The following is a 22,203-nucleotide window of genomic DNA, read 5'->3' on the forward strand; positions in this document are numbered from 1 at the left end:
CCAACCGAAGATATCATTCTTCAAGATTTCTTTCATAATTGCTTTTCGTTTCATTTCCGAACCCCCGCAACTATTTCAGGCGAAGTGTTGAAGTTTGGTGTTCCTTGAGCGATCTTTAATTTCCTGCCAATTTAGGTTTGCGTTCACCGTGAAGAAAAATATCCGGGTGCTTATAGTGTCGGGTGATAGCCATTGAATCCTGAAAAATCTCGTACATGTGCCTTGGACTTCCAACATGCGAGGAAGGCAAAATGAACCGTTGGCCAATTTGATCAGGACTTAATCCCTCAAGTGCAACATCTGTCAAACACTTGTACACATCCGAACGGATGGTGTCTTGATTTAGTTTAATATATCGCAGACGGTTCTGTTCATATGCAGCCCAAGCATCAACCAAAAATTCATGCAACAATTTACACCCCAGTAAGATGGATGAGTACTATGTGGGTCGTTCAAACAAACAGTAGGCGTAATACAATAATTGGGTGAGTCTTGCATTGCTTGGAGCATTTCTCTTGACGCCCCACAACTTTAAATCGGTGACCAACCCAAATCCCCATAAGGAAACGAAGAACATAATGCAAAGGCAAATAAGCGGGATGACATTCGCTTATCCGTTCCAACTCATGCCCTCCTCTCAAGCGAAGTACAATATCACGCATGGCATCAACCTTACTCCCATCTCCAGGCAATATCACTGCAATCTCATCAGTTGTCGGAAGATTGTACCTTCGTCTATCCGAACGCGGATCATAGTGTAGATGGACCGGAACATTGTTATTCTCAGAAGCATTTTCAGTTAAAACCTCAAATGCTTGCTTATAGATATCACAAAACTTGTGGGTCTGCAGAAGAGTTTCTTGTACAGTTTTCAACACTTCTCTTGACAAATTCGGGTTGCGATTGTGGCGGTGATCCAAAGCAGCTAGGGGATCATAAATATAAAGTTGCGAAAACTTAGGTTCCATCCCCGGATCAGGCAACAATGAACCGATTTGGTGCCATGAACTCCCCATGGACAGTGAATGAGGTTGGACCACGCCCATGTAACACACGATCGTTAAATTTGCAACCAAGATTGGTAAAGGCATTACACACATTGTATTGCCGAATCTGCTCACGGAATAATCTTGCACGTTTATTAGATCCCCGAATAAAGATTTAAAGTGCGAAGGTAGTGGAGAAAGAAGCGGTAGCTTAACTTTTCCTTTGTAAACAAAGAAGTTCCAAATAAAGGTCGGTTCGCCTTGATTTCGATAACTGTTCATCTTTCCAATGAAGGGCGAACAAAATGGACAAAGAACATCCATCTTTCCCAAAAAAGTGACGGCGATTTGGGCGGAAACGATGACCTCTATGAGAATTAAGAATTTCTTCTTCACTTTTCGTCAAATCTAGTCATATCATGATCACGCAAAAAATAGACCTATGATATATCACGCTTTTACGATATGTTGAAACCTAACATAAGAATGAGAACTTAAGCGCTTAACTTACATAGTGTTATCCTCACAACTTTGCATTGTTACATCTTTTTGTGACCGAGGTCTGGCTTTCTATGTAAGAGATATCATACATTGATGAAGATGACCCAACCAGACGCGTTGACCTCGTCTTCTTAAAGGAATCTGCAATGTAATCGACATAACATCTTTTTCTCTGTCTCCGATTTTGTTGTGCTATAGTCATTTGATCGTGATTTAGAGGCACTTGCATTTCCCTTTCTCTTGAAGGCGCCAGGCAACAGATCTCCGATTAGGAGGTGCAATAGATCTTTGACTGGGAGGCACAACAGATAACATATTGGGAACCGCAATAAAACTTCGATTAGGAGGCACAACATATAGCCTAGTGAGAACTGCAGTGGATCTTCGATTAGGAGGCACAACAGATAGCCTATTGGGAGCTGCAGTAAATTTTCGATTAGGAGGCACAACAGATAGTCTATTGGGAACTGCATTAGATCTTCGATTATGAGGCACAACCGATGGAGAAGGAGTAGATCTTCGATTATGAGGCACAACAGATGGAGAAGGAGTATATCTTCGATTATGAGGCACAACTGATGGAGAAGGAGTATATCTTCGATTATGAGGCACATCAGATGGAGAAGGAGTAGATGTTCGATTAGGAGGCACATATACTAAATTGGGGGGCGTAGCATATCTTCGATGGGGAGGCACATATATCGGATTGGGAGGCGGGGATGTCGTCTTTGTGGAATTGATCGCGGTGAATTAACGACTCCTTTCCCTCTCTTTCATTTCTCGGTTTGTGGTAATGAAGTCGCGACCTAAGATACACCCGTTAATATGTTGATATAGTTGTACTCGTAAATAACAAACAATCAATATAATGATAGATATGTAACTGGACAAATATATATGTGTGAACAAATATATGTGTGTGATAGACAAAGTGAAATCACATATAATAGTATTTCATACTGTTGCAATTCGCTCTTGCATAGCTTGAATTCGCTCTTTCACCATGATTGCCTAGGAAGGAAATTATGCAGAAAGTTAAATGGTATAATAATTGAAATGATGGTTTAATAAGGGGAGTTCTGAGAACAAAAGCGGGTGAAATATTATACCTGGAATATTGGTTTAGGGGATTTCTAACCAATTTCTGTGAAACTCAAGAGAAGCTCATGAATATCCTCCTGAACAAAAAATCAAATTAAGTTCAAACAATGTTGTAATAGACTGATTTTCATGATAGACAATATTCAAATAACAAATAATCAATATAATGATAGATATGTAACTGGACAAAAGGGGGTGAAATATTATACCTGGAATATTGGTTTAGGGGAGCTCTAACCAACTTCTGTGAAACTCAAGAAATTCATGAATATCCTCCTGAACAAAAATCAAATTAAGTTCAAGCAATGTTGTAATAGACTGATAGACTAATTCTCATGATAATCCGAACTACACATGGTCATCAATCTATAGAACTTGCTTCTTGGTAAGAACAGTGTAGATGGATAATTGAAATATCTTTCGACGTATTGTGAAAGTGCAGCATGAAAATCTACTGTTCAGTTCCATTTTAAAATAATAACCTAGGAAGAAATTGGTCACCCCTAATGTGAATAGTACAGAGGCATCTCCAGCAACAGAAGATTTCAGTGACTTTACTGATAGATCAATATGATCCTCTACCCCTAATGTGAATAGATGAGGCAGGCATCAAAGAACGTAAGATTTCAGTGACTTTACTGATAGATCAATATGATCCTCTATTTCTTCCTTGATTATTACAGTTGTAACACTAATGATTGTCAACCCACCCAGCTTCTATTGACACTACATGAATGATACTGTTGCAACACTATATAAATACGACCTTTATTTCTTCCAACAGTTGTAACACTACATGAATGACACTACATGAATGATACCCAGCTTACATAAATACGACCTTTGCTGTAACACTACATGAATGAATGATACCCAGCTTCTAAAACATTCAATTCTACTCTTGAAACATTCAATTCTTAAAATGGACTCACGTAATTGCTGCCTTCTTTGCTGGTAATCAAGCCTTCTTCTTTGCCTTCTTTTGCGGTACCGGAAGGCGACTATTGGATCGAGATTATTGGGTGGCTGATCGTTAAGTCCGGAAGCGAGCTTGTGATGCCTACGGATTCCACCCCTTCTTTGCAGCATTGAAGCGGCTATTGATTTGGAGATTATTGGGTGGCTGACGCTCGCTAAGTCGGAAAGCGAGTTTGTGATGCCTAGGGATTCCACCCTTCTTTGATGCCTTCTTTGCAGCCGGTAATTTGGAGATTATTGGGTGGTGATTCGTACTCAGCGGCTACTATAACCAACCTCACAGATGTCGGTGGCTAATGTGGGTGAACTGCAAAGCAACATTAGAAGATAAAGCTATCTACATGTGATGGTGCAATGTTTCCACATTTCAACATACCGATTTCAAATACATTTAGAGAACCGCTTTTACGTGTCTAAAGACAGAGTGCAAAATAGTGTATATGTGGACCGGTTGTCGATCGGGCTGCAATGTTTTAAATTGCGACATGGATCACTAAAGAGTCTATGAACAATTCGACAACTTAAACCCTAATATAATAACAAAAACAATATTGTCCACCTTGGGCTCATTATAACATCATAACATGATTAAAAACAAACCTTGATCATTCTAAGTTTCAGACTTACTTGAATCGATGAATATTCAACCCTTCATCTTTACTTGAATCGAAAAGGTTCGATTCGGATCGAAAAGGTTCATTCAGATTTTATCTTTACTTGAATCGAAAAGGTTCAAATTTCAGATTTTCTTGTTTTGCAACACCTTGCTTTCAAAGAGGGGAAGAGAAGGGTTTTTCTAAAGAGAAATTGTTGGGTTTTGCACAGCCGTTAGATTTGTCTAAAAAGATCTTGACCGTCCTTTGTTTATTATTTTGTCCTGTAGCGCCAAATAAAACCTTAGCTTATTAAATATTAAAAACATGCATTTTAATCACTGAAGAATATTGTAAAAAGGTCGATTGAATGTAGAAAATATGCTCACATATTTTTGAAACAGTCACTGGCTCATCGAATGAAGGAGGTGATTAGAGTTAGTATAAAAGTAATGGGAAAGTATATGTTCCTGTGCTGAGCAATTATAAGGAAGGATTTGGACGAAGTGTATATGAAAATTTGTGGTTTCTGCACACTAATGCAACTCGGAAGACATGAATACACGGAACATAGCTTAAAATTTTCTGACCGATTGCATTAATCGAAAACTCTGATGGCAATTAAACTGCATAATGGTATATTGTAGGCTAGACTACTTACCAAACCTTGTGAAAATGGACTTTCAAGTTAACATAAAAACATGACTAAATAGCATCTTATTCAAAGACGCAATGAGTCATATTTAGTCGAATCAGGGGCCTATATTATATTATAAACTGATTTGGGGTAATAGTTATAAACTTGTAATATACCTAAAAAAATAACAACATAATTAATTATATAAGGTGTTTAACATGAATTTGGCAACCTCAATATAATCTACAAACAAACAAACAAACCCATCACCAAAATTTCAACAATCCAAAACCTTAAAATAAAATTATTACCTCTTAAAGAATCTGGCAAGACCGAAATCTTGGCCGAGGCAGTTATTAAATATCGTAAGAAATCTTCTAGAAATTTGTCGTCACGGTGGGCAGCGAAGATGGAGATGAAGCGAATAATATCGTGAGATGAGGAAGTGCGTTTTTGGAAATTGAAAAGTGGGGTTAGTGTTTCAGTGAAGGATGAGAAGAAAAGTGAAGATGAAGAATTGAGTAAGGAGAGTTGGGAGTTTGAGTGCTCTACGATGAGTTTTGAACAAAATAATTGATCCAAGCACTCAACCGCCGTTTGATCTTGCTCCCAACTCTCCTTACTCTACTGTAGTGCGTTATTTTATGTGTTATTTTGTCCTGTAGTGCGAAAAAAAACCCTAGCTTATTAGATAGATTAGTGAATGCCCGTGCCAGTCGGCACTCTAAACACATTGTTTTTGGACAACACACCAAAAGACCATTTCTATGGTAGTATTGGATTGATGATATAACTATTTCCAACAGTTTTATACTTCATAATCATTTCATACGCATACTCAAGTGAGCTTAATGATTGCAATTCTATGCATTTCATTTATCACAAACCAACTCATTACACATACCCTTACACATTCATTAATTCAACACATATCAGAATGAGAATGAGGAAAATAAGGGGAGAGAGTCTTCAATTAAGAGCATCACCATTTTTTTTTTAAATAAAAAAATCTAGCATGATCTCCTTTATATTTTCAATATTTCAAAAACCTAAATCCTGTCATAACCTGAAAATCACACAATACAATTCTCATAGATCAACCATACCAAAATATATAACTTCATATTTATACATAACAATAATTACTTCTAAAACTTAATAGCATTGTCATACTCATTTAATTTAACATAAGACTAATAATAGTATTATTACAAATAAAAACAGCATAATTACCCATAATTGTAACAAATGTAGGCTGCGAAGATGGAGAAAAATACGTTATCTATGCGTTTTTCATTCTATTTTGCTCATCAAGTTGACTGGATTCACAAATTCTTGTCATTCAAAGTCGATTAATAAAAGTCCAAATCTTTGCGTTTCGATTCTTCATATAGGGTTTTAATATTCCATTCTATCGACTGTGTTTTAAGTGAAACGACTTTGTATTACTGATGGTAGTGAAGATGTGTAATGCGTAATCTTGCCGTGATAAGTGAAGATGTGTCTGTAATCTCTTCTACAGTTACATGAGTTTAATCATTGGAAACATGCATTTTAATCACTGAAGAATATTGTAAAAGGGTCGATTGAATGTAGAAAATATGCTCACACATTTCCTTATTTCCCTCTTCATCATTTACACTATTAATTACAGCAACACTCACATTTCCTCATTTCCCTCTTCATCATTTATATTATTAATTACAACAACACTCACACATTTCCTCATTTCCCTCTTCATCATTTATGTTATTAATTACAACAACACAAATTTTAAACTTTAAATTGAAACGAAACAAACATTTAATAACGCTAATCAATTTAGTTTTACAAAACCCAAACTAAAAACGTACCTCATTCAGTGTGAGTGTATCGCTGAAAAAGGGAGAAGAGACTCGAAATCAGAAATTGGGCTTCTTTTCTTTTTGCACTCTCGTCTTTTATCTTTTTTGCTCTCTCCTCTTTCAACCTGTTTTGTGTTGTTGTGAAATAGAGTGAAAATGAAGCGAGCTGATTTGGCGGCTTCGCTAGTGAGAATTTCGAAAACAAATAAAAGTAATTGATCCGCACTCAGCAGCCGTTAGATCTTACTCAAAATGATCTGGACCATCCTTTGTGTGTTATTTTGTCTTGTAGTGGGGAAAAAAACCCTAACTTATTAGATAGATACCTAACATTTTTCTAGCCAGATCAAGTATAACATTAGGCAGAATTTAATTTCGTCCACACATTCTTCTCAATAAACTAGATTGTGGGTGAATTCTACCAGGTACATGAAAAAACACATGGCTAGGTGGTCTGTAGTTGGTAGCTAGCACATTGTAATAACATTTCCATTTCCAATAGCAGAGAGAAGCTCTAGGGTGATTCTCTAAATACCAAACAACCAAATTACTGATGTTATTTTTTGTTCTTGGGAATGAACAGATGCAATGACACATAGATTTTACTGTGTGTTCTTCTTCTTTTTTATGTCTCCATTTAAGCTTATCTACAGTGTTATGTCTTGTTAAAAAGATGGTTTGAATTTTGACACTAGTTTGGGCGTTAAATAGTTGATTCATAGTATCAAGTTTCCAAGTTCTAGAGTTTGTATCAATATGGTCTGACACTTTGTTATAACCATGGTGAGTTATGGTATCTTGGGGCACTTTCCCACTAGGTGTATCAGGGGTCCACGAGTCATTCTAGATGTTAATATATCCATACCTACACACCAAATGGAGTTATTTATCAAAGATTTAAGATTTGTTTTTGAAAACCTATCCAAACCCAAGAAACAACATGCTTAGGAATTGAATGTAAGACATCTAAGTGGTGGAAATACTTACATTTGAGCTGCTGAAAAAGAAAGGAGTATGGATTAGTTATAACATGCCAAACAATATAATTTTAATTATATGGGCCTAATTGTCTGTAGCCATGTCTCTAATCCCTAAACCTCCATATTTGTTTTGAGTGTAAATGTAATGACTCGTCTCATTTTACTACGCCGATACTGTCCCCACTTAGTCACTGTGGACATCCGATAGTGTGGGGTTTTTTGGACTCTGGACAACAACTTCCCAATAGGTTACCCATTATTAAACTAATCTTGCACGAGCACGCTTAAATGTGGAGTTCTCACCAACCCTACAACCAAACAATCCAAAAAATGCCTCGATGTTAGGATTTAGAGATCAATTACTCATAGTCAGGATTTTTGGACGACCACCTAAGCCAAGTGGGATCACATTATAGCGCAACCATCACCCATATATGGATTAGGCGCCTTTCCATCATACCCCCTCCTTGGGACACATTCAGGGATATCACAGCAGATAGATTTCCAACTTTTTAGATAAAGTGGGTGGGATTTCCCCTTGTTTGTTCCCCACTAGAAGTCGTCCCTTTGCACACAAACCACGTATTAATGGTGGAAGTGACTATGTCTGGTAACATGAAAGTGGACATGTGGAACACATGCATAGCTAAAGGAACTGTTTTGTAAGAACAATTCTAGCAACTTGAGACGATATTTTCCCTTTCCAACCTGCAATTCTCTTATTTACCTTGGTAATAAGATCATTGAATATAACAAATATAGGTTGGCCTGGGATAAGGAGAGAGCCCACATACTTCTCTCTAATGGTTATAATTATCATGTCTAGTTTTCATGATGGAAGCAATAAGTTCAGGATTGCAGATTATTACTAAAATTGATACCATATTTTTCATATATAATTGATCTCTTTGCTTGTAATGTCATAGTAAGAACTTTAGAGCATCTAAAAGTTTTTCAGCTTCATTCATATTTGCTCTACATAATATATATAAATGCATCATCAGCAAATAACAACAACTGCGATATATGAGTGCTATATCTTGAGATGTTGATGCCATGTATATTTTTTTCAATATGTTGCGGCATTAGCGCTCTTTTCAGGAATAAAATCAGAAGCAACTGTTACAAAGTCCCTTTTGATGATTGATGCCAAAAAGACGGGCCTCTAGTTTTCATATCTAGGATTCTAGAGAGAACTTCCATGATAAGAATGAACAAAATGAGACCAAGGATCCCCTTGTCTCAAAAAGAGAACTATTTACATTGACATAAAACTGAGGTGAGGATATAAATTGATTTACAAGATTTACAAGATTGACTAAGTGTGGGTCAAGACCTAGGGATGATAGAATAGAGAGGAGAGCTTGCCAATTGACTCGGTCAAAAGCCTTTGACATATTAAGCTTAATTGCCATTAAGTCATATTTACCTTACTTATGTTTCATAGTATGCATAATATGGTAGGGAAGCCATCTGGCCCAAGTGATGTGAGGCCTCCTATATGTTGAGTACCATACATTCCAATAGTCCATATAATATCCTAATGAGGATGAACCTTTACAAACATACAGGACACACATAATATGTACAAATTCAAACATGCATGAAACAAAATCTAGCAACCACATTCTTGTAGTTGCCTCCATCCAAGGAATACTCCTCGATCAGCTCACCAATCTATTTACAAATATCATTACCCAGGAACAACCTGAAATAGGAGTGTAAGTGGATATCCAAATATTCGAATCCAATTTGAATTCATATTTGATAAATCGGATATTATTCAAAAAATTTGGATATCATATTTGAATTCGGATAATTTTTTATGTCCAAACTGGTTTCGGATACGGATACAAATTCGGATATATCCGCATCCAATAATATCCGATCCAATTTAAAAAACTGATAGTTATTATATATAATTAATTTATAGGTAATTGTTTATTATATAAAATCATAAACTAATATTATAAAACTATAATAACAAAATAATAATAATAAATGATAAATATATATATTTATACTAGTTTTTATAATGGTAAAATAAATTATTCAAAATAAATAAAATTTCTATTGATATTAATTTTCAGATAGGATATTATCTAATATTGAATTCGAATAAAATTTTAATATCGGATATCAGTATAAATTTTACCCCTCTGTTTGCACTTTGCACCCTAACCTAAAGTGTCGCAACCAAACTATCATCAAATGCATATCATATTTGCCATGGATTTTGGCAGTTTTAGATCCCCATTTTACAACGTGCATTGTATAAAGTTGGCAACTTGCACGAAGCCACAAATATAAAACACGTGAACCCAAACTGTAATCAACGCCGACAAAACGCGGGTCATTTTTCTCGAAATGGTTGCCCAAAATTTCAATTGGTAGGAGAAAATGTGAAACTCATTCAAAATATCACGATAAAAACAAGGCTTCAGCTAACAATCTCATTATTAAGATCTAATCTACTTTTCGTTGTTACTAAACGAACAATAAAACCTCTTCTAATAAAAGAAGTATCCAAGTATTAGTTATTTATGTTTTTACCATAAATGCCCTCAATCTTTCAACACTTTTCCATAAAAGAGTAAATTATTAGATGCAGACATTTTCAGTTGAACACACAAACCACGTCTCTTTCCTTTGCCCTTAATAAGAAGATTCTATACTTCATCTCTTTTCTTAATCCCAATTCCCATATTCAGCTTAAATTTCACGTTGCATGATCCATTAGTACACGTTTTTATTACTAATTTTGCTTATTTACGTCACTTTTGAGGTAAAAAACGTATCTTTATGTGCTGGGCCTGTTAATTATTGAGTTATTCGAGTTGGGCATGTTTTAAATTTGATTATTTGAAGTAAAGTTGAAGTTTTTTGATTGGATCAGTTGTTGACTTTTGAGAAAATATGATGGAAGAGAAGAAGATATGTGTATTGGTTTTGTTTTTTATGTTGATGATTGGTAGCTGTTTAGGTAGATTTGTTGTGGAGAAGAATAGTTTAAGAGTAACATCACCACAGTCATTAAAATCTGTTTATGAATGTGCTATTGGGAATTTTGGTGTTCCTCAATATGGTGGAACTTTGATTGGAACTGTTGTTTATCCCAAAGCGAATCAGAAGGCGTGTAAGGGATTTGATGAGGTTGAAATTTCGTTCAAATCCAAGCCTGGTGGTCTCCCAACTTTTGTTCTTGTTGATAGAGGAGGTTAGCTCTATAAACTTTGATTGCATGTTTCATATTGTCTGAAGTTACAATTAATGAATTAGTATTGCTTTGGTGCATGATCCATTTTGATTTCGATATAATCGAGGTTGATACACTTTTTTTTTGCCATAATTAGTATGTATGAGATACAATAGATTTGTAGTGGAATTTTATGAAATGATCTACATGTTTCTGATTAGGCTTAGTTCATTTAACCATGCTTGTTAATGAGTTCAGCTTTCAAAATCTCGTGGACAATGCCAACTAGCGTCTTATCTGTAATATTGTTGTGAGTGCAGATTGTTTCTTCACGTTGAAGGCATGGAATGCGCAAAAAGCTGGAGCAGCTGCAATCCTTGTTGCAGATGACAAGGTAGAGCCTTTGATCACAATGGATAATCCTGAAGAAGATAAGAGTCATCCTGATTACTTACAGAACATTACTATACCGTCGGCGCTTGTTCACAAAACTTTTGGGGAAAGCATCAAGAAAGCTCTGTCAGATGGAGAAATGGTTAATGTCAATTTGGATTGGAGGGAGTCACTTCCTCATCCTGATGAGCGGGTAGAGTACGAGTTCTGGACGAACAGTAATGATGAGTGTGGACCCAAGTGTGACAGCCAGATTGAGTTCATTAAGGAATTCAAAGGTGCAGCTCAAATACTTGAACAGAAAGGTTATACTCAGTTCACTCCACGTTACATCACTTGGTACTGTCCTGAAGCTTTTATATTGAGCAAGCAATGCAAATCTCAGTGCATCAATCATGGGAGATATTGTGCTCCAGACCCCGAACAGGATTTCAGTAGAGGTTATGATGGGAAGGATGTTGTGGTTCAGAATCTTCGCCAGGCTTGTTTATACAAAGTTTCTAATGAAAGCGGTAAACCATGGCTTTGGTGGGACTATGTAACTGATTTTGCCATCCGATGCCCAATGAAGGACAAGAAATACACGAAGGAATGTGCTGATCAAGTCATCAAGTCCTTGGGTATGTTAGAAATTTCCCTTCAGTAAATATATTTTTGTAATGTTTGCATCTATTAGAATGGGTCCTTTCTTTCTTCGGCGATGCTTATGCATGATCTTGCCTATGACTCAATATGGTCCGTGCATACAATAGCCATTTCTATGTTAGTATTTGCTAACTTGCTTTTATCTATCAGAGGTGCTAATCTTGATTCTATTTTAGTTTTTTAGAGTGCATCCTCATGACGTGTTTGTGTTAGGCAACCAGTGTAGTGACTAATTGACTCGTGATGTTATAATTTAAGTATACATATGGTATTAGTTTACAAGAGGTACTATATTGTTCAAGTTGGTATTTATTCACTTGATGTGTTAACAGGTCTTGACCTCAAAAAGATAGATGAATGTATAGGAGATTCGGAAGCTGATGTAGATAATCCAGTTCTTAAAGCAGAACAGGATGCTCAGGTTATTTGGATATCTCATTCTAGATCTCTCAAATTGTTCCATTACTGTGCATGCGCGTGCGCGTGCGCGTGTGTGTGTGGACAAACACTGATATTCTACTCTGGTGATTTCTGATTTTAGATTGGCAAAGGTTCCCGAGGAGATGTGACCATATTGCCTACCCTTGTAATTAACAACAGACAATACCGAGGTTTGGACCATGGTTTCTAAGCATTTTGATTGGCCCATGTTGTGTTAGTGAGTTGTGTGCCTTTAACTTGTGTTGTTTATGTTTTGTTTTTTTATTTTTTATTTTTTCTATTGTTTACAGGTAAGTTGGACAAAGGAGCAGTTTTGAAAGCCATATGTGCAGGTTTTCAAGAAACTACTGAACCTGCAGTTTGCCTAAGTGACGGTAAGCCGAAATATGAATATGTATTTCCATGTCACCATGCTTACTTACCTTCAGTTTCAATACTAAGCTCTTCTCTAATTCCCCAACTCATCCCTCTTGTTCCATTTATAAGCACTTAGTTCCTACTTCAAATCATCTTCACCACATGTATGAATTTTCATAGTCTAGTTATTCTCTGAAGTTTAGACACATTACAGATGGGGGCAGTCATTTTTTAATAATTAAGTTAGTTTAGGATGATGGTTGAGCTTGTATTTATCTTTTATCTATACTTGATGTGTCAAGGGATTGAAACAAACGAGTGCTTAGAGAATAATGGAGGATGCTGGAAGGATAATGCTGCTAATATTACTGCATGCAAGGTACATTTTTTCATCTAGACATTGACTTCGTTTTGTAAATGTGATGTTTTCTCATGTTTTCTTGTATGGTGATAAGTATATAATGAACTTGGTATATGTCGTCAGATCTTTTTATTTATTTATTTTATTATTACTTATCTTTGTTTAGTATTTGTGTTTCTCATGATATTCCTTGTTTTGTACTATACTTTCGTTTTTTTAGGATACTTTTCGAGGGAAAGTGTGTGAGTGCCCTGTTGTGGAAGGTGTAAAATTTGTAGGCGATGGTTACACGCATTGTGAAGGTACATACTTAATCCATTTTAGATTATAATAAATTTTTATACAGTATGGTAATTTGTCACATAAAACTTGTGATTAAGTTCTTATATATAGTGAAAGTTGAGTTCCTTGGTCTTATTGATTTTCCTTGTATGTTCAGGAGGTCAAAACAGTCTTTGTTTTCTGTGAATCAGTCCTTTTACTAGACTGTATGATTCGGTTATAGTTCTCTTGCAGGAGTTTTTTCATTGGTCTATCACAAACAAAATTTGTTGGACATTAATTGGTTTCTCATAATTTATTAAATGACTAGCGCATATAGTCTGGTGATTTCTTTATAAACTTACACAGGTGGATTCAAATGCATGTGTTAGCGTGAGAATTGATTACGTTACATTTATAATATTGTGCGGTCGCGTAGCTCATCTTTAGGTGCATCATATTGACTATCATCTATATTCAATTTATAGTAGTTCTACAATAGTCATTAGTTGAAATAGTGCATTGGTAGTTTTCAAATTTAGCTTAGCTGAAAAATTCATTAATCTTTAATCGACAGCTTCGAGAGCTACGTTGTGAAATTAATAATGGAGGTTGTTGGAAGAAAACCCAAGATGGTCGGACATACTCTGCTTGTGTGGTAAGTGGGTCAATGCAACTTCTCCTTTATGATTTCCACATTTGTGTTTGCAGATTGATTAACTTTGAGTTGGGTTTTCAGGATGATAATTCCAAAGGTTGCAAGTGTCCACCGGGATTTAAGGGAGATGGCATTGAATCATGCGAAGGTACTTGTCATTTGTCATTGTTTACTATTGTTTGTCTTCTTCAGTAACTATGATGTATGTGGGGAGCAATCTGTCTGCCTATAATCTCTCACTTTTCCTATATACTTAAAAGTATGTTGCAGTGAATTTTCTTTCATCTTTGTCGTAGATATCTATCTTTTAATTGATGAAGTTAAAAAAATTATGTTTTAGATGTATAATGAACTATAATGTTCCTAGCTATCAAGTCTTTCTCTGCTTGTGCTAGTAAGGTCCCTCCACACATAAGTCAGTAGTTGTCGTGTCTGTAGCACTCCAGTCAATTTTGTTCCTGTAGAAAATTAATGGCTAGTATTGGCATGCCTGATGCCTTATGTTACATATGCTTATTTCACATTGAAATTGGGAAGAGTATTAGATGGGTGAAGATTTTTGAGCTCTGTTACCATTCCAAAGAGTTGACTTTCATCTTTTCCCTTGTTAAAATCATGATGGATGATTGGATGCGTCTATTTAATATATATTCTTCTTTGTAGTTGACATTTATTGGAGATAATCATTCTATTAGTAATTTGATGTACTTAAGTGTCTTCTATGTGTTTCAGATGTGGACGAATGCAAGGACAAACTTGCATGTCAATGCCCAGAGTGCAAATGCAAGAACACGTGGGGAAGTTATGAATGCAGTTGCGGTGGTAATTTGTTGTACATGCATGAGCATGACACATGTATCAGTGAGTTTCTCAATCCACCTTCTTTTCCTTCCTACTTTTTTGTGGGGGAGAACCTCAAATAATATATCCCATTGGTCATATTGTGATTTGATAACGTAATATATAAGAAGCAACAGACAAGTCACTCATCCTCAAGAAAGATCTCAAAAATTGAAATGGTTATTGTTTGGAATTGGGCCTAAAATATTACAAAATGTTTCTGGAACATGATAATGATAATTCCAGAATGGATGCTTTTAGCTTCAGTTTGTCAACTTTGTAATTGTTGGATAGTGTGTTACCTCATTATGCTTTCCTTTAGCATAGCAGTGAGAATTTTCCTGTGGTGATTTGCAGGTAAAGAGGGATCTGCACAGGTCAGTTGGAGGTTCGTGTGGGCGATTTTCCTCTGTTTGGCTGTTGCAGGTGTTGGTGGTTATGCTGTGTACAAGTACAGGATCCGGGTATGCTGCAGCCTTTCTATTGTTTTGTACCATCTGCTTGTCTAATGCTGAATGCATCTGTATTTGCTATGCTGTTCTGACATGATTCTGTAAATTCTTATGCAGAGATACATGGATTCTGAAATTCGGGCTATCATGGCGCAATACATGCCATTGGATAATCAGGGAGAGGTCCCAAATCATATGCCCCATGGGGACATCTGAAAAGTCCCAGGTCCCAAATCTTTTCATCTGAAAGCTCATCGATGAAAAGATTGAGTGATCAAGAAAACAAAAAGTAGAACGTATACACTTCCTCCCATTAATTAGGTTGCAGGCCATCGTTCTCTCCATAAAGCTCAGTAGTGTTATTGCTGCTGCTGTTGCTCACTGTGAAAATGGGGGGAAGTCTTACCCTGGCTCTTATAAACGTGTGTGTATGTGTTAATTTCATGTATATTTGATCCTAATACACGGGTTTAGCACATGAGTGTAGGTACTATTCCTCTGTTTTCCTAATGTTACACAATTATGCCTGAGATGGATTGTGATGATATTTTTCTGCTCATCAACAGGTCCTTCCTCTAAAGAAATGAGAACATTATACTCAAAAACAGAAAACGTTTTAAAATTATGTGGGTCCAATTAACTAGGTTTTTTATGCAACAAATAGGTGCCTTTAATTTTTTTCTAACAAGTTTTTTACTGTATAACCCGTCTGTAGATTGATTTACTGTATAACCCGTCTCTAGATTGATTGCTACTTCAGACTGTAGAAATCCAAGGGTGCGCATCTGGAAAGCCGGGGTGGGTTTTTAAAAATAACTGAGGGGTGAAGGTTTTGCTATGCGTAAAAGCGTTACTTCTTGTCACTGTAATAGTGAAAATCTCGTAAGGATGGATATGACCTTCGAACTCATTTTCCTATAGTAAAGGGAAAAAGCCTTTTGACTATTTTTTATGAAACAAAACTTGAATTGGAATTGCTCAAAAAAAATGAGGACAATACAGTCGGAAAAAAAGTTTTTGGTTTTTCGGAATGGCACCAGGTTAAGCTATTTAAGGAAGAGCCGAAGAACTGTATGCACATTGATAGAGTTCTCTACTAAATGACCAGTGTTTGATACCAACCTAATAAGTATGCCAGGTTAAGGTGCTGTGTGGATGCTTGAATCAATATTTGCGCTGGCGTATCTTTAACCTCCCTTGTAATTGTGGAATTGTTTTGGCCTTCTTCGGTATGTAACCAACTCTGAGGTGTCCCATAGTTCAATATTCCATCAAGGACATCCAGGATGACTGACTGAAACTGTTGCTTTTTACATTCAGGACATCCAGGATGAAGACTTATCGGGCAGGGGGGGGGGGGTGGCAGCCAAATGATGTTGTCAAATAACACTACCACCGATGGATATATTATATGAGGTTCTCTCCAAATGGATATATTATCCAAGGTGTCAGTTCCATATTCTACCATGAGATATTCAGGGTACTATTTCCACTCTAAAGTTTCAAAAAGTAAACAACAACCAAAGATCATCCAAATCAAGAAGCAGCATTGGTTGCAACATTCAACAAGAAAAAAATAAAGAGCGCAACACATTATGCATCTTATTGCCAGAGAGAAGCATCTTCAAATTTTCCACTCTCTCCACTCCAAAAGTTTTATTCGTTGTTTCAATAAAGATACAAGTGAAACATATAAAACCAACTTAGGCATCCAACTTTGCAGGCATCCAATTCTTCAGTGAACATGACTCTTGTTTCAGCAGTTTCTATCTCACGTCCCTCTTAAGAGCAATCACTCTGGTACACCTCATTTGTCCCTGGTGCCTGATCGAGCAGAATGACACGTGAGTACGCTACTAGAGAAAAAACTCAATGCAAAAACTATGAGACTAAGGACAAACTGTTTCCTCTACAGTTTTTCTCTTCTATAGACCAATGGGTAAAGGGTGTAATGCTATTCTTTAAAACAATGTCCACTATAGGAATTTCCATAGACCATCCCAAATAAGACAGCTCCTCAAATTATATTGTGTTCACAGAATGAATACATGAGACCTCGTTGCAACTAGCCCTTTCGTCATACCTATCAAAAAGATATCTCATCATGAGAGATCTGGTTCAATGCTGTTGATGGACCATATAAGTCTACTATTATTTTTTTGGGGGGATAAATTAGCATCTTATTCACCGATCAGATACAAAGAGTACTGCAAAGAGAAGTGAGTAGCTAGGAATACTTGAACTCCTCATCTCTAACTTGCTTCTCCATGATGGTTCAAAATTTTAATTCTTGAATATAGGATTTGAGTTTGGGCAAACACTAAGGGTGTCTGTAGATGAAATTGAGCACCAAGTCTGTCAAGAACTGCTAATTTGTGGTCCGACTTATGAAAAGTTACAACAGAACTAGCAACTCTCGGGGAAAAGCCACAGATACTTACCCTCCATATTGAGCTAACTTTCAGATCCACTTTCCAAATTTTGACCTTTACTTTTATCACCATCGAACATGATCCTGTACAGATAGAACGCCACCATTGCACCACTGCAAAATAAAGCTATTGTGTCAGAATAGCACAATCTTGTAAGATAGGAACTCACAAATTATTTTCATGGAACCAGAAAATGACAAATTATTTCTAATTACAAAGAGTTTATGAATCATACTCATAAAGAATTAAAGATTAAAAGGCAATACGCATAACAGAAAGGCTTAAAGGCATAAACAGATTTCACTACAAGTCAGTTTTTGTAATGTGAATGGAGTGCAACAAAGGTTCTCAGAGTAGGAAAATTTATCAGACTTCACATATCATTTGCGACATGCTAACAAAACACAAGTTTTGCATTATTTACCACCTAAAAACACATTTCCTATCTTATACCATCACTCTTTATATGCAAACCAGAGTAGGTGGTAAACATCGAGGAACATAAAGTGACTTGAGAGCTATTGAACCTAATCTCAGACACAAGTTTAAATATACCTTCAAGCGAAAACAAGATAGAAGGTAGTGGAGGTTAAAATTATAGCATTGACACAAATTATTTAGCTTATTTCTTTTTTCATCTTAAAGAAGATTAAATTTTTTTGATTCAGATTAAAAAATCTCATATTGGGTATGTAAAGCTTCGCAATAAAGTACATAAAATCATTTGGGTCACTCCACTCTGCCAATTGGTTTGAGTTGGATGCCCAAATTTAATATGTATCAGAGCAAAATATTTCTCTGGCCATTGCACTCCACGTCACCTATTTAAAATTTTACAAGTGTTTGGCTCAAGATACGCCACACGTAAGGGGGGGATGTTGATATTTATAGTCCCATATTGGTATGCAAAGCCTCGCAATAAAGTATATAAAATCGTGGGCAGCTGCACTCATTGCCAATTGGTTTCGAGTTAGATTCTCAAATTTAATACTTCTATATCAGATTGAAAGCAAATGAACAGAGTAAAACAGCATGTCAGCATCTATTAAAATCAACAGATCTAGTATTAGTAAACCTGATCAATGTCGTAATGAATTTTGGAAATGATGGATTCTGCACCAAAGAAAAAGAAGTTCAGAAACTTACATATAAAAAGTAAAAATAACAGATACCACCACAAAGAATACTCTGTTTTTTAGAAACAAAAACATGTAATTGCATGATTAAGAACCATCTACCTGAGTAACCAAGCTTAGCTCCCTTAAAAAGAGTACGGATGATATTGCTGCAACACAAAATTCCAGTCAGCAGAGGACTTAAGAAACTAAATCAAAATGTAATGTGTAACAATTGATTAACACACAAAAATAAATAAATAAATTAAAACATTATATAGATAGAGGTTCCAACCAGAACTCCCAACCAAGAATACCCAGCATTACAATTTCAGAAAACATAGCATAAAATACAAAATAAATCATATATAAATGGTTGAGGGGGTCCAGCATGCTAGATTGGGAATCTTTTGCAGGATATAATTTCAGCCCAATCTTTTGATCAGCCTGGTTTGGCAGGATGAAAGAGGTTATGATTCTTGGTTCTTGAGAGTTCATTCTTGGAAGGGGGGTTTTGCATTAAGAATTACATCCAGCTGCTATCTAGCTAGAGTTGTGGAGAATAAGTGGGCATTTTGCGGGCTCCGTAGCAACTGCAGAGATTATAATAGCAATCAAGGGGTTGATTCTATTTTGGACCGTGGGGGGGAACTTAGGATATCCAGTGACATCCCAAAATTAACAGTTTATTTTAAACAGTAATGAAAAGAAAAGTAAACACTACTAGTAACAAAGATGTACTTGAAACCCAGAAGAGACGAAAATAAAAACTATCAAATCACTACTTTATGGTTTGGACAAATTAGAATATACAAACAGGCCGTATGAACTACGAGAGCCCATATGCAGCATTTTCATCAACTTGTATTGTGCTTCACAATAAATAACTTTAAACCTTTTCCCAGTTCTAGGACTTCTAGGAATGTCTATCATTTTTTAGTGATAGTGTAACATAAATAAATAGAGATGTGCTAGGCACATTACCTGTCTGTCCTTTCAAAGCCAGATCAGATGATTCTCCCTTTTTCCATGATCTTAGACTTGATACACTTAAGGCCAGCAGAGTACCACCCAGTATGACACCAAATCTAATGGAAGAAGTGCTTCCAGTAATCATGAAGGACAGAAAACCACCAATAGTAAGAATTGCACCTGCACATAGTACATGTTTCCACACCCAAGTCAAAACAAAATTAATGTATACCACCTCGTATCAGCTTGTGATGTCACATAAAATAATGTAAAACAAGTTAAACCACAAACAAATACAATGAGAGCAAAACCAATAAGGAAAGGGAGGACGAACTATGCACTTCACATCAACTAACTACTTATACAATAAAATGAATAACATGATATCATTGACATCCACAACTGCTAAATCTAAAAACAAGAATCAGCAGGACCCAATAGAAGTGGTTAAGAAGTATCAGTGCATCATATCAAAGAAGTAACCAAACAAAAGATATTCACACTTACCTCCTGTTTCCTACACGTATCTAAATTGTATATCCATATACACTTATATCTAAAACGATTCACATACAGATTCGCCTCCTTACTTGTGACTAACTGTGCAGTTATGCTTTGCATTAAACGTAGATTTAAATCCAAGATTGAAATGTGTTGTACATACCATAAGGTATCCCAAAGTAGAAGTCCCGAACTCTAGACACATCTTTCAACTCATCTGTTGAGGAAGCTAGAGTTTCCACAATATCCTTCATCTCTTCAGGAGAGTTCTTTGCTGCTTCAGCAAGATATTCTTTACTTTCTTCGCTGATTTCTTTTGCAATTATACTCAAATCATAGCTTGTTTTTTCTGCTTGAGTTTTCAACTTCTTGGACGCTTCTTCAAGGATAACAGCCGCTTTTTTCGAGTAGACCTCATAAGCTTCTTTTGACATCCCTTGCATTTTAATGGTCTGTTCCTTGAATGATTCCAGCATTTTCTCCCACTCTTCTTGTGTTTCTTTTGCTCTTACATCAACCTCTTTCTTCTCCTTTTCCACTTCAATCTCTGAATGCTTCTGAATAAACAATTTCAGGGTCGCAAAAAAAAACATAATTTAATGATCTTAGATACGATTGGATAGTCCTCAATTCTATCAAGCATCTTAATTTTTGTAATAAGCAAGTTTAAACAATAGAAATTTACAATCACACATCCTTGGCCTAAATGCCGTCAATTGAATCCATGCCTAATTTGTTTTAGTCAACTGACAAAACACATTTCTACTCATAAACATTACTGTACATAATTACCAGAATTGCAACAGTTTAATTAATGTGATTGTATAGAGTAAAGTTTCAATCTTTGAACATGGAACTTACAGAGTCTTCATGGGAAGCTGCAAATGAGAGAAACTGACGATTCCTGGAACAGTTTCGAAGGTTAACAAGTGAGAGTGAGAGACCACGACCTTTTGGAGAAACAGAAAAGTGTATAACAGAGATTTTCTGGTTTTGAGGACGGTGAATAAGTTCGAAACCAAGCGAAGGAGTTGAATGAGGTTGTTGCGATAACGCCATCGAGATACGAGTTAAGTTAGGGTTTATGTCAGCACGAACCCAATAATGAAGAGAGTATATATTGTATATAGTGTGGGGGCAGATAGAAAATTTGTTGACGAAGATCTCGAGGAAATTATTCGATGGCCAACAACAAAACATGTCTATTTGTCTATGTACACGCAATACTTGTGCTTAGAGTGTGTGGACAAGTAATCTATGTGATAGCTACAGAACCCCACAGAATCATTTTCTCAGTTTTTTCGTTTTGTGAGTCACAAGTGTAGTACTGTGTACATAAAGAAAAATACATTCACAAATTATACATATTTTCTACCTAGTGTCTTCATTGTATTCTGGCATAAACAACATTGCTTAAATTTACAAAATCTCAGCAAATTGAAAATCTGTTTTAAAATTTGTCACCAACTCAATTGTGGTAGATAGACATTCTACATGAAACGGGCACGTGAATGGTGTGTGAATATTATCTAGAACGGTGCAAGTGGATATCTAAATATTCGAATTCGTATTCAAAAAATCAGATATTATCTGAAAATTTCAGATATCGGATTATTTTTCATGTTCGAACTGTTTTCGGATACGGATTCGGATACTACCATATCCGCATCCAAAAATATTTGATCCGATTTAAAAAATTAATAGTTATTATATATAATTTATTTATTTATTTATTATTGTATAAAATATTATATAAAGTCATAAACTAATAATATAAAACTAAAATAACAAAATAATAATAATAAATGATAAATATATGTATTTATAATAGTTTTTATAATGGTAAAATGAATTATTCAAAGCAAATAAAATTTTAATTAATATTAATTTTAGGATCGGATATTATTCGATTTGGATATCCAAAATCGGATTCGAATAATTTTTTTAATATCCGTCGGA

The 22,203-nt window shown here is 35.8% G+C and overlaps 2 protein-coding genes and 1 long non-coding RNA gene across 4 annotated transcripts; 1 reads left to right on the top strand and 2 right to left on the bottom strand.

The window, feature by feature from the left end:
* Positions 1–5,448: 5,448 nt before the first annotated feature.
* LOC147490297 (uncharacterized) lies at positions 5,449–6,960 on the bottom strand. Its single transcript, XR_015201611.1, has 2 exons — positions 6,650–6,960; positions 5,449–5,862 (listed from the first exon to the last, which is right to left on the bottom strand). It is a non-coding gene; the product is annotated as an uncharacterized LOC147490297 (long non-coding RNA).
* Positions 6,961–10,148: 3,188 nt separating this feature from the next.
* On the top strand, positions 10,149–15,846 carry LOC147490298 (vacuolar-sorting receptor 1-like). Its single transcript, XM_086571120.1, has 12 exons — positions 10,149–10,837; positions 11,137–11,829; positions 12,187–12,275; positions 12,396–12,465; positions 12,586–12,669; positions 12,955–13,031; positions 13,234–13,315; positions 13,859–13,932; positions 14,014–14,080; positions 14,665–14,793; positions 15,130–15,236; positions 15,342–15,846. Exons 1-12 carry the CDS (start codon positions 10,537–10,539, stop codon positions 15,438–15,440), a joined length of 1,872 nt encoding a protein of 623 aa, XP_086427246.1. The 5' UTR covers positions 10,149–10,536; the 3' UTR covers positions 15,441–15,846.
* A 955-nt stretch (positions 15,847–16,801) lies between these two features.
* Positions 16,802–21,357, bottom strand: LOC147490299 (protein FATTY ACID EXPORT 3, chloroplastic-like). Of its 2 annotated transcripts, none has more exons than XM_086570619.1 (7): positions 21,106–21,357; positions 20,408–20,798; positions 19,756–19,923; positions 18,895–18,941; positions 18,732–18,769; positions 17,666–17,769; positions 16,802–17,048 (listed from the first exon to the last, which is right to left on the bottom strand). In XM_086570619.1, exons 1-6 carry the CDS (start codon positions 21,301–21,303, stop codon positions 17,679–17,681), a joined length of 933 nt encoding a protein of 310 aa, XP_086426745.1. In that variant the 5' UTR covers positions 21,304–21,357; the 3' UTR covers positions 16,802–17,048; positions 17,666–17,678. The 2 variants fall into 2 exon arrangements, with proteins under 2 accessions (XP_086426745.1, XP_086426744.1); XM_086570618.1 differs by having other exon boundaries at positions 20,408–20,801; positions 21,106–21,356.
* Between the last annotated feature and the right edge of the window lie 846 nt (positions 21,358–22,203).

The sequence above is a fragment of the Coptis chinensis genome, chromosome 7, assembly GCF_015680905.1.
Source record: "Coptis chinensis isolate HL-2020 chromosome 7, ASM1568090v1, whole genome shotgun sequence".
In the NCBI taxonomy this organism is placed as follows: Eukaryota; Viridiplantae; Streptophyta; class Magnoliopsida; order Ranunculales; family Ranunculaceae; genus Coptis; species Coptis chinensis.